A 13,866-nucleotide genomic window follows, 5' to 3' on the forward strand; every position below is an offset into this window, starting at 1 on the left:
ATTGAAAAATGATCTCACCATCATGTCCCGGAAGCGCTGCGCCTCTATGCCGGCCTCGTCCCCGAGCACGAAGCCACGCTCCCGCTCCGCTTTCTCCTTGTCAATCTCCTCGTCGTACTTAGAGAGCACGGGCTTCTGGAACCCGAGCGCGGCCGCTTCCAACTCGGCTTCGTCGTCGTACGCCTGGTAGCCCGCCTTGGCTTTCTTGCGGGACTCGATGTTCTGAGAAATTAGTGCTTTGGTTATTCAAAATACATGTGCCTTTTACAACCAAGTTACCTTATTAAAAACTTAATAAAAAAATACCCCACCTTCAAATAAACTAAAACGGAAAAAAAGTCTAGAACTGTTAAGGGGCTACCCGAGGTTTTCATCGATTTTTGACAAGTTTTGAATCGTATCTCCTACTTTTGCACTACAGATAGAATTATAAGTGAAACGGCTATTGGTTCTCCAATCTTTTATCTCCATTTTTGTCTACCGCATTATGAAAAAAAAAAAATTAATACTTCATTTTGTACGATTTTTTAAACATTATCTGGAAAAAAAAAAAAAAAACACTTATTTCGTATCTCTAATGACGAGAAAGATCTAACAAATCTCTAAAAACTGGTCGAGGGTTTTCATTTGAAACTAATTAACACAAAAGTTACGGCCAGAAAACTAGTTTTTTGGCCTAAAATTGTTCAACTTTGATGCCAAATATCTCGAAGACAAAGAACTTTGAAATAAATATGGGATACTATATTGTTTAAAGCCGTTGTTGTTAAATATAATAAGCTACAAAAACATTAGAAAACTAAGGAATTCAGATCGAAGGTCATTGGGGCATGGGATCCCCTTAAGTGACTGAAACTTTAACAGTTGGGATCAATTGCTATTTTCTCATTTTTTTAATAAATTTATTATTATGACGCTAACTTGTACCAGATGAAAAAATATGTTAATAACGAGAAAGTAACTTTATTAAGTTTCGATGTTTCAACTACCAAACCGATCTCGATAAACTTTGTTATAGAGATAGAACGCATAATATATTTCCAAAGAAATGGCAAGTGTACAGGATGCCATTAGTGGGAGCGGTATAGCGATAGCACTGTTGTAGCAATGCTGGTTTACCTTCTTGTACCGTTCGTCGTCGACGATGTTGACGTTCACGAGCACGTCCTCGGCGTCGTCGGCGAGCACGTCCTTGTCGGCCAGCGTCAGCACCGTGTCGCGCTCCTCCGCCAACTGCGCTGCGCACGACAGGCCGCCTCATAATCATCATATCTTTACAATGGCTTTAACTTTCTTGTATTACCGAATAGATTTGAAAATGGGATGTTAATTAAACTTATGATGGATGTTATATGTTATGGATGATATGGATATGGATGGATGTTAATTTAAGTGTAAAATGAGTCTCAAAGTCGCTGAAATTATGCATGAGTACAGATGTGTAAGTTACAGAAAGTTTTCAAAATGTTGGAAAACTATTTGGAATTATCTGGAAATTTTCACAAGAAATATATGAATTCTAAATTTAGGAAACGGAAAGATTCACATACCAAATTGTGAGAAGTTTTGATATAGGATGTGTGGAAAGGACTGTATCATGCATGACGTATAAAGAGTGTAAGTGATAGCATGAGATGTGAGTGTATGAGAGTGACAGAGGAAGAATGAATAAGCAGCAGATGTATTTTATTTTAATGTAGAACAGGAGATTGCTAAGCGACAGAAGACGAAAGACGTGATTTGATTTGGTTATTTTGGAATTATATTTTATTTTACTGTTAAAGGTGGCTTTTCTTCAATTTTTACGATCCTACATTAATTCCCATACAAAATGTGAGAAGTTTCCGAAATTGTCCTGTAATGGAAAATTCCGCAAAACTTTTTTTTTTAATGTAATAGCGGACAGACGAGCAGACGAGTTTCCTTTGACACATCACTATGCACGAGAGTTCTTTCAACAATAAAGATAAAGATCACGACATAACTTTTGATAATTTCCATAAATGTTTAGTTACATCCTCAAATTTCAATACAATTAGAGGTTTCCTGTATTTTTAGTACGGCAACTCCCTTCACAAGTTATAATTGTAGCTCTAAATATGCATGCCGGGCCGGGGCGCGGGCATTCGGAAGCCGTCGGGTGAGTTAGACAGTTGGCAAGTGTCAGACCGCGTCGAGGTCGTGCGCCACGCGCAGGCCGGCGAGCGAGTGCGCGCCGTAGGCGGCGGCGCGGTCGCCGCGCTGCTCCTCCTCCACCAGCGCCGACACGCCGAACACCTCGTCCATCTCGTCCAGCATGGCCGCCTGCACACAACACAACACAACACAAATACACACCACGTTCTAAACTATAACTGCCATTTCAATTGCGACATACCTAGACTAACCAAATTCATTGAAGTTGTAAATACTGCGTTCTTATTTTTTGCCAGATTACATTGCCTTGAGCTTTTAAAATTAGAAACTATCCCCCTTATTCATAAACGACAATCAAACCTATTTTAGTTAAAATGCCGCTAAAATTCGTTTGTCCTTATCTGTCACTTCGACATTTGTATTTGTTAGAAAGGGACAAAGCATTTGTTAGTTAACATAGGCTTGTTAAGTTTTATGAATAAGGGGGTAAGAATTTATTTATTTGTGAATAACCAACATATTTTTTTTAATTTATCAAAAGTTGATTATTATGGTAGATACAAATACTGTATAAAGTTTCCTTATTTATTTATTTATTTATTCTGGAGAACCAACAGCTTTAAACATACAGATTAAAAATAACAATAGATACAGAAAGCCAATTACAGGTAGCAGGCAGGCTTATCTCTGTATTTTTGGATTTGAACTTTACATACAGTGACAAGGTGTTAATGTGTAAATAAATATATCTTTGATTTCGACTGTAGTTCGTAAACGTTAAAATTAAACCCTAACAGCCTTATTCATAAAAAATCCTTAATTGAGGTTTGATCGGTCTGTTACTTAGCAGACTGATTAAGCTTGTTAGACGGTTGTCAAGAAGTATGATTCATAAACGCTTGCTAGCAGTCTGCTAGTTGTTGAGCCGCTGATAGACTGATTAGACTCGTTATGTTGGCCACCTTGACAAATCAAAGACAAAAAATGGCCTAATCGATAATTAAAAAAAAAAAAGTTGACAGCAGTGACAGCAAATTAGCAGGAAAAAAAATTAAAAGCGAGAAGTTTGTTTTCCCGCCATTTCCGATCCGCATGTTTATGTTGTGCAAAAAGCCATAATTGTGTTAATCATCCTATTTTTTTTTTCATACTTATTGTTAATTTATTGCTGCTAATTTAGAGGATTTTTAAATACAAATTCCTGAAAATATTTTTTCCTGGTTTTTTTTTAATCTTTGCGTAACTTCACCCTTCACTAAAATATCTTCGGTATGGTTTTTTGCTTTTGTCAAAGTCAGCTGTTCAAACTTGTGGCGGCCATTTTGTGACTTAGCAGGGAGATAAAGGAGGGTCTACGGTCCGCTAACTTTAGCAGAGCCTTGATCGACTGATTAGCGCTAACAGACGTTTATGAATCATGTTTTTTAGCATCGGGCCTTCAAGGAGCCTTCAAGGAGGCTCTAACTTTTTATGAATAAGGCTGTTACCCTCTTAGCGGCTTCCTTTTTCTGCTTCTCGAGGTCCCGCGACTTGTTGACCCAGGCAGAGATGTCTTCATCGTCGGAGCCTTCTGTGAGGAGCTTCGTTTGTAACCTAAACAAAAAAACTTATTAGTTTATTGAGTTTTTTTTAATATATGCGTAATAATAATGTGCTCTCTAATTTATATTTAACTACCTTATGCCTCAAGCTTTGTCATTGTGGTAAAAAGAATATTGGTTTAGTGGACTGGTTCCTTATCCTATGAGAATTTTGAAAAGTTCTCTCCTTGTGCACCACTACAGCTACAATGGTTTAGGCTAGTGGCGTTGTCCAATCCGTCAGTAAGTCATAATACTCTTTTACAGATGTAATAATATGACCAAACACTGAACAGCAACTAAAAATCCTACTGTTACAAAAGGCATCATTATCACAAGTACAACAGGAATACCGATGGCCTTTCATCTTATTGTTACTATAAACTCTCTAGCCTGGGTTGGCGTTTCACTGCTGGGCAAAGGTCTCCCCCACCCCATTCCTCTCAATCCAAAGCAGTCTGAGTCAGGTTGTCCCGCTATATCCGTCGAAGATAGATTTTCATCTAGCTATATAAAATTAAAGCCTTTAAACTTGCATGTAAGTTGCATTATACATCGCAGACTATTGAGGGTCAATTTTTTTTACATATAACATATAATATAACTGACTGTGATGGACCCGTACCTCACCTGATGTTAAGTGCAGATTGCCTATTCACTCTAGCCTTGAAGAGCCATAGATTTTATTTATGCGGAATTACAAACGACGGGAGCGAATTCCATTCCTTAGCAGTTCGCATTATGAAAGATGAAGCAAACCGCTTCGTGTTGGCTAACGGAAAACTAACTACATAAGGGTGAAGACGCTCCGCTCGCCTGGAAGTCCGCTGGCAAAATGGAGATGGGGGAATAAAGATCATGTAATTCAGTTGATCAAACAAATACCGCAATATAGTAAAACTTGCGTGCAAATTCTCGCATTGTTTAAATAGGAGTTAAGTGTTGACACAGGAAGTGTCAGTGGGCATACTTCTGTTCGATCTGTCGGCGCTCGCGGCGCTCCTCCAGCCGCTCGCGGATCTTGTCGCTGCGGCGCTGCGTCGCCAGGTTGGCCGCCGGCTTGTGGTAGAACTCGCCCAGGTCATCCTTGAACTTGCCGTCCTCTGCGCAACGAAACACGACATCAAATAACCCACATTCAATATTACCCAAAATTCGATACCGTTTTCGGAAATATTGATTGCTGTGCAAACTCAATTTTATTACTAGTTTTTTGCTAAATGTGTACTTGCCAGCTAGGGTATCGTGTGGTCCAAAACGGTTAAGAAAAACTATCAAAAATTAATGACTATCTCGATAAAAGTATCCATACTAATATTATAAATGTGAAAGTGTGTATGTTTGTTCGTCTTTCACGTCGAAACGGAGCAACGGATCGACGCGATTTTTGGCATAGAGATAGTTTATGGGCCAGTGAGTGACATAAGCTACTTTTTCATCATCCCAGCCTATATACGTCCCACTACTGGGCACAAGGCCTCCTCTCAGAACAAGAGAGCTTGGGCTATAGTTCCCACGCGGGCCCAGTGCGGATTGGGAACTTCACACGCACCATTGAATTGCTTCGCAGGTTTGTGCAGATTTCCTCACGATGTTTTCCTTCACCGCAAAGCTCGTTTGCCTCTGAGTTTTTCCAAATTCATGTGCGGAATTTCATTAGAGCTACTTCTTATCCCAGAAAAATGCACAGTCCCCGAGGGAACAGCGCGCGAAAACCGAATCGATCTTTCAGTTCTCTTTCATTTTAATCATCCCAATACACTACGTTTTTACAAGTATTTGCACAACATCAAACTTGAGACTAATATTCATGTGCCATCAAGTTGAGATCAGCTGTCATCAGGAGAGCTGCCCGCGCCTTATCGTTATGACTGCACTCGAAGCTCATCAGAAGATAACCTAACCTAACCTAACTAACAAAAAGTTGGAAAATCCCCGACTTTGTCACTTCAAAGCTCAATATCTCAAAAACGGCTAAACCGATTTTAATGAAACATGTCTAATAACCATCACTAGAAAACATTTCAAATAAAAGAAACCGCATTCAAATTGGTCCATTTGTTTAAGAGCTACGGTGCCACAGACAGACACACACAGACACACATAGCGGTCAAACCCTCTCTTTTTGCGTCAGGGGTTAAAAAGTGCTACATAGTCTGTGCACTGTGCAGTCACAATATTAGCAGTTCCGGTGTGTACTAACCTTCTGGCTTCTCATGCACCTCGAGCGGCTTGAGGCCAAGTTTGGCGCGCAGGCGGTTGGTGTCCTCGATGGAGAGGCTCTCGGCGCCGGCGCCGGACACGGCCGCGCCCCCCGCGCCCCCCGCGCCGCCCGCCTCGGGAGACTCCTCGCGCTCGTAGCTTAACTCGCGAGACTGCTGCGTGCTGCTGTGTGCGTGAATTAAGACATATTTAAATAGTGATGAGGCTAGATGAATGTAAATTAGTTTTCATCATATAAAAACACACACACACACAAAAACATCACGCCTGTATTCCCAAATGGGGTAGAGCACAGGAAACGTTACCGCTTCGGAGCCACTTTTAGCAATTTTAGGTTTAAAGTTTGTCAAAAACGGTACAATAATGACAGGTTGCTAGCCTGTCGCCTACGGTATACCTTAACCTATATCCTTTGTCGCCTCTTACGACATCCACGGAAGAAATGGAGAGGTGTAAAAACAACTGTGATGATATTCTTCTTGCCAACTGGACTGTGTGGTGGGCTTCACACAATCACAATCGCAAACAGGATCGTGTTCAAAACGAATTCGCGATTCACACAACAAATCTTGCGCACGTTAATATGTCTTTTTCCTTAAAATTGGAGAACACTGATCTTGAGTGATCGATCAATCAAGCCTAATGTTGTTTACATCGTTTCTAGAGTGAGTGATATGATATAAGTAGATCCAACGCGAGCCCAGTGCAGATTGAGTTCTTCACGCACACCATTGGATTTCTTCACAGATACGCGCAGATTCTCTCACGATGTTTCCCTTCACCGTAAAGATAAGCTTCAAAAGTAATTTCGCACATAAATTCTGAAAATCTTATAGGTGTAGGCTCGAACAGGCTCGAACCCACCTCTTTCTGCTCCCGAGGCTATAAATCAAACCACAGCCCTTAAGTCATGGTGTCTACCATGACTTAAGGGCTGTTTCAACCATCCATTGATTAGTGTTAACTGACGGTTAAATGTGATGCCGTCTCCGTCTATTCAAACAAAACAAATAGAGACGGCATCACATTTAACCGGCAGTTAACACTAATCAATGGATGGTGTAACAGGGCCTTAAAGTAAAACAGTATAGTGTACGTACTTGGAGTTGTGCGGGTCGTCGCGCACGCGGTCGCGGCGCGCGCGGCGGTCGCGCTCGGCGCTGCTGCTGCGGCTGCGCGCGTCGTCCGGCGCACGCGCCAGGTGAGAGTCAACCGGGACCTCCTCAACTGGAACAATACACATGTTATTATTAATCAGCATTATACTCATATGATCACATGTGGAATAGATTAGTAAAAACGGTTCCCCTAGACAAGTAAATGGCAGCGAGACTTGATAAACTTCAACTTAGCGTCCTATATAAAAGACTTATATATTAAAGACTTTTACTACTTCATTCAGAGACGCTAATACAATGCCTTTTTTTATTGTACGGTCAGCATGCATAGTAGCTGGATACTTTTGTACTTTGTCGCTTTACAGCAACATACTTAACACCATACAAAATTGGACAAAGGTATTAAAACGACAAAGTAAAAAAGTGATCCGCTTCTTTAGATGCTGACTGTACACCACAATATAACAAGCAGTGACAAAATAAGAGGTACATGAAAATTGAACTGTAAATGAATCACAAATTCGTCCAACTTGAAATTTTTGTGCAAAATATTGTGACTAATGTACAATTCAATCGTAATTGGCGTCTATGAGTGCGGCAGCTGGACAGTTCCTCCAAATTTATAAAAACAAAATATTTTCTTATTAGTTTTAAGGTTTACTAGCCGTTACCCGCGACTCTGTGCGCGTAGAATTCAGTTATCACTATCGCGCGGGAACTATGCAATTTTCCCGGATATAACTATCCTGTGCCTTTCCCTGGGACTCAAACTATCTGTATACCGAATTTAATCTATATCGGTTCAGCAGACAAACTAACAAACTTTAGTATAATTGATTAACAATATGCAATGACGTAATTGATTAACTATAAAAGGCTGTAAAACAATCAAGTTGTGAAAGTAGCATCACATTTAATGTGGATCTATAAATTATGTACTGTCAGCCAAATATGTGTTCTACAACCTTGTTGTTTCTTTAAAAAAAATATGGCTCTGTCCATTCGAGGACAATTTTGCCAGTGTCTATTAGTTTTTGCCATTGTACGGTAAAAAAATTCTAGAAAACGAAATATAACGATGACCGATTTTTATATAAGCGTCGTCGGTGTCGGGGGACCGCTAAGGTTAACAGGAAACTAAAGTACATATGTTGTTTTTTTTAAATTATTAACCTTAGCGGTCCCCCGACACCGAAGACGCTTAGATAAAAAAAATATTACTAGGTACTTATACTAAACTAACTTAGGCTAATTTTGCTGGAAATCAGCATGCTTCCCGCGGGATAGGGATAAACGAATTCTTCGCAGATGAAGTCGCGGGCAACAGCTAGGTAGTGCATAATTATTTTTTACTTTTTAGTTGTCTTTTTTGGCGGCGTTTTTTTATTATTGCTGGCGTTTTTTGGTGTCGGGGGTTTTTTAAATTTTAAATTTAAGTTTTTTTTTCATTTTTTTTAAACTGGTATATTTTTTTTAAAGTGTACTAGTGTGTTGGATATCCTGGCTGCAGCATCAGCTCATCGTGTTGCCACCATTGCATTGTATGTAGAATCAAATACTGTTCAAAATGAATCAAACACGACATATCTGCTATTATTTTTTCAAGAGTATACTGGTGTGCTGGATATCCTGGCTGCAGCATCAGCTCATCGTATTGCCACCATTGCATTTTATGTTGAATCAAATACTGATTAAAAGGTATCAAACACGACATAATCTGCTATTATTTTTTCAAGAGTATACTGGTGTGCTGGATATCCTGGATGCAGCATCAGCTCGTCGTGTTGCCACCATTGCATTGTATGTAGAATCAAATACTGATCAAAACGAATCCAAACACGATATATCTCCTATAGTTTTATCAAGAGTGTACCTACTAGTGTTCTGGATATCCTGGCTGCAGCATCAGGCCGTGAATTCCATAATATTGCATAGTTATATAGCATACATGGGTGTTTCAAATTTTAGGTCCCAAATATGTTTGAAAGTAAAGTAAATACCCATTATGCGTCTAAGAATCCTACTGCAGCGAACAAAAGAGCTGATGATCTTGAAACGGCTGAACCGATTTTGATAAAATGTGTCTAAGATCCATCGCTAGAAAACCAACTTTCAAATAAAAAAAACCGCATTCAAATCGGTCCACGTGTTTAAGAGCTACGGTGCCACAGACAGACACACAGCGGTCAAACTTATAACACCCCTCTTTTTGCGTCGGGGGTTAAAAAAAAGGGTTTCATAGTATCTATTATATTGTGCCATTATAACGAATATGCTGAAAAAACTTTCTTTGGAAAGTTGCATTATAGCAATGTTAAGCCAGTTTATGTAAGCTACCTGAAGTGATTCTATTATTATATATTGCTGACATGATGATTCATGTTGCAGCTTGTTTCATGTAAGAAAACTGAAAAATTACTAAGGGCAAGTAAAAAACATGTTTTATTTCTTCTAAAAATCCAATAGGATCATGCATGATTTTAGTTTTGTTTTTAATAATTATATTAAACGTCCTGCGCATCATATGAGCGCGTAACTAATAGTTCCTGATTCGCCAATTTATTTTATTAGTTTCAAATATCTTTGTACTAAAACAAAATGACCTAAAAAGTTGTTGGTTGCAGGATGAGTTCCCAATAGTTATGCAATTTACTCTACTTTTAACCCCTTGTATGTTAATCTTTTTTGTATTTTTTTAAATCAGCAGGTTTTGTGCTTATTAAACAGATGAGACTAGAATTCAGTAATTTTTTTAGTCCCCGCATACAACAGATTAAACATCTTTTGAATTTGGTTTTCTATTGCATGTACGTATTAGAATCAATATCTGTTGTAATAAATAATTAAATGTACATCATAAGTCCATCTAAGAGAAGTTGCAAGCAATATTTAGCAGAGATATGAAAATTATGGTCTCTGTGGGTGACACTCTTTCCCGGCCCGGATAATACCGACATGGAAATACCGACCCTGTTTTTCATGTACACACCCATAGAAGCTCATGTCAGTTTCTATAGGAGTGTACACAAAAAACAGGGTCAGTATTTTAATGTTGGTATTATCCGGGCCAGGAAAGAGTGTTACCCGTCTCTGTTGAACATCTAAGTTTAATTTTAAATCTGTCCAAATGACAAAACTAGTTTAAATTTTTAGATTAAGTACATGGCAGCACTGGGCATCTTAGTCCAATAAAAATATAATCCATACTAAGCTACTTTTTATCCCGGAAAATGCACAGTTCCCGAGGGAACAGCGCGCAATAACCGAATACCACGCGAGCGGAGCCGCGGGCAAAAGCTAGTTAATTTATAAAGACAAGTAGTTAGCTGTATGTTCACACAAATAAAAACTACGTTTTTGCATTCATAATGATCAGAATGTCGGACTTTAAAAAAACACTTAAAGTAGGGCCCAGTGGAGGCAACTACATTACAAATACCCACCTGCCGTCAGCCACACTCGGGGCGCGGTGGCCCGACTCGAATACCACCGGCTCTGAAATAACGAGCAAACAATGCCATTATCAAGTCAAACGGGGGAACCGTACGCCGCTTATCATCTTTCCAAGAACAAGAAATCGCTATAAGTAGGTACATCGCGAGTATGACAGGTTTAGCGTTTGTATCTTTGAAGAGATCATCAGCAGCAGACACGCAATATAATAAAAGTGAAACTAACCGTCGGGTGAGCGGTCCTTCTTCCGATCCTTGTGTTTTCTATGCCTTTTTCTCTCGCGCTCCTCTCCCTCCAAAGGAGAGCGCGACCTACTCCTGTGCTTCTTCTTCTTTGACTCCTTTTTATGTTTTTTTGAACCCATCTTGTTGCGGGTGCTTTAATGTATTCCAATATCAGTTATTGCGTTTATCCTGTTTTATTCCACAAAATAATCGATGACAAACAAACACGTTGTATTCTCAGTATATAAAAAAGGTACTCTGTCTGTGCGTTGTATCTGTCACATTCGATTCGGTAAACGTCGTAGTAGTAGGGCGCCATTTTGTTTGTATTTGTTTTTTTTTTTATTTGAAGTTTATGGCTTGGTAACGAGACCTTTGAAGCCAAATATAATTTTGTATTTAAGGTGCGGCCATATGCAAGTCGCTCGACGCTCGTTTCCATCGTCAAATCTGGCCACTTGACATATCTTATCTTATCTTATCGTTAGGGGTCCTTGCGGATACACTTCGACCCGTAGGGATCTTTTGTGTAATTACCCCTCCTTCGCACTTACTCTATTGCCTTTATCACCTCGTCCATAAATTGGATGATTTGACGTAGCGGTAGTGCCTTAAAGTCTCCTGGTGCGGGGTATCCGTCGCCAAAGAGTCTCATTCTTGATCTGGCGAGGGCGTCACATTCACACATAATGTGTTCCATTGTTTCGTCTTCCTCGCCACATATTCTACAGACTTCATTGTCCTGTAGTCCCATCTTTACTAGTATGTGTTTAGTATTGAAGTGACCTGTGAATGCCCCGACGATATGTCGGAGTTGTTTCCTACTGAGTGTCCAGAGTTTTTTAGTCCAGCTTGTGCTGACATTTTCGATGAATCGTTTTGAATGCTTTAGACCTTCCAGTGTTTTCCACTCTTGTTGGTGTTTAAGTTTGGTGTGGTCGTTTATGGCATTCTTCATGGTTCCCTGTGAGAGTCCCACATACGGCTCGGGCCCTATGTTTTTGTTCATTGACCCTTCCCTTGCTAGCTCATCTGCTTTTTCATTTCCGATGAAGCCTTTGTGTCCTGGGATCCAAACCAGTCTCACTCTATTGCGTCTGCCAAGCTTGTTTAGTGCTTGTACTCCATTATAGATCAGTCTTGAGTCAACCTTTGGCGATGTGAGCGCCTTTAGGGCTGCTTGACTGTCACTGAGTATATAGATGGTTTTTTCCCTTACCTTCCTATCTATATTCTCCTGTGCACAGGCGATAATTGCATACGTCTCTGCTTGAAAGACAGTTGCATAATTTCCCATGCTTACGCTACTGTTAAAGTCCTTGGCATGAATGCCGGCTCCTGTACCGGATTTCATTTTAGATCCATCCGTGTACCATGAATTTTCACTGCCTTCCGGCAGTGTCAGTCCTTCTGCCCATTCAGCCCTTGTGGGAACATGAACCTTGAAGTTCCTTCGGAATATGTACTTTGGTTGCATTTTGTCGCAACCCATCGCCATTATACTATCAAGGTATTCGTTTTGTTCCATTTTAGTGTGCTTTGTCCTTGGAGCGGAATCGTTCCACAGGCCGTACATTTTCATTCTGTGCAACGACTTCCGCGCTTCGGATTCTATAGCAATATGCAGTGGTGGTAAGTCCAGTAAGACTTCCATTGCTGCTGTCGGCGTTGTTTTGAACGCCCCTGTGATAGCCATGCAGGCCATTCTCTGGATTTTTGCCAGTAGATTCCTACATGTGCTTAGTTGTGCCCTAGGCCACCAGGCGAGGCACCCATACAGTATGATGGGTCTCACCATTATGGTGTAGATCCATCTCAGTACTTTTGGGTTCAGTCCCCATGTTTTTCCATATGCGGATCTACACATGCCAAAAACTCTCGTCGCTTTGGTCACTGTGTATTCCACCTGTTTTTTCCAGTTAAGTCCTTTATCAAGGATTATTCCAAGATATTTTACTTCATTGGAAAGTCTTAGTTCCCTGTCATACATTCTTAAAGTCTGTATGCTTTTTAGGTCCCTTTTTCTGGTAAATGGTATTACCACCGTTTTGCTCGGATTTATGGAGAGGTGATATTCTTTGCACCACCTCTCTACTTTGTTTAGAGCTACGTTCATGATTCCCGATACTGTGTTTGGGAATTTCCCATTGACAAGTATTACTAGGTCATCTGCATAACCCACTGTTTGTACTGGGCCTGTGTTGAGATCCTCTAGTAGCGAGTTTATCACCAAGCTCCATAGCGTGGGCGATAAAACCCCTCCTTGAGGGCATCCTTTTGTGGCTGTGGCTGATAATTCTTCTCCTAGCAAGGTTGAAGTTATCAGTCTGCTGTTGAGCATTCTTTCCATCCATCTGCAGATAGTGGGTTCAATGCCATGTCTATCCGCAGCAGTTTTGATGGCATGATACGTTGTACGATCAAATGCTCCTTCCACGTCCAGAAACGCAGCCAGGCAGAGCTCTTTATTCTCTATTGCCTGTTCCGCTTTGCTTACTACCAGGTGTATCGCTGATTCTGTCGACTTCCCCGGTTGGTAGGCGCATTGCATTTTATGCAGTGGATGCCGTTTTAGCGGTCCGTCCCTTATGTATCTGTCAACCAATTTTTCCAATGTTTTCAGGAAGAATGATGACAGGCTTATTGGCCTATATGATTTGGCATCATTATAATCTGCCTTACCAGGTTTTGGAAGGTAGATTACCTTAACTTGTCTCCACACACGCGGTACGTGTCCGAAGGCTAGGCATGCTCTGTACAATCTACTAAGATGTGGTATAAGTACATTAGCTCCTTCTTGTAGTAGAACTGGATAAACACCATCTGGTCCTGGTGTTTTATAAGGGCGAAAGGTGGACAAAGCCCACTTTAACTTATCGTGATCTACTACTTTTTTGGCAGTATCCCAATTGTGCCTTGTGGTAGTGCCCACTTGTTCAGCAGCACTGATTGAGTTACTATCGGTTCTGCTCTGATGTATAATAGAGCCTGGGAAATGTGTCTCATACATTATTTTTAGTGTCTCTATGCCTGTCTCCGTCACGTTCCCATCTTTCCCCTTTATGGTAGTTAATGGGACCGATCTGGTTGTAGCTAGAGCCTTCGTGAGCCTCATTCCTTCTGGTATTGAAC

General features: G+C 40.5%; 1 protein-coding gene across 1 annotated transcript; it reads right to left on the bottom strand.

The window, feature by feature from the left end:
- Positions 1-18: 18 nt before the first annotated feature.
- On the bottom strand, positions 19-11,033 carry LOC141431794 (U4/U6.U5 tri-snRNP-associated protein 1-like; the record flags this gene model as incomplete). The annotated part of the gene is given in 8 exon segments (XM_074092972.1): positions 19-222; positions 1,120-1,233; positions 2,170-2,304; positions 3,624-3,729; positions 4,687-4,819; positions 5,920-6,104; positions 7,040-7,166; positions 10,736-11,033. Coding segments are annotated over 8 exon segments (1,143 nt in total), but the record flags the coding sequence as incomplete, so codon positions are not given.
- Between the last annotated feature and the right edge of the window lie 2,833 nt (positions 11,034-13,866).

The sequence above is a fragment of the Choristoneura fumiferana genome, chromosome 10 (assembly GCF_025370935.1).
Source record: "Choristoneura fumiferana chromosome 10, NRCan_CFum_1, whole genome shotgun sequence".
Taxonomy (NCBI): Eukaryota; Metazoa; Arthropoda; class Insecta; order Lepidoptera; family Tortricidae; genus Choristoneura; species Choristoneura fumiferana.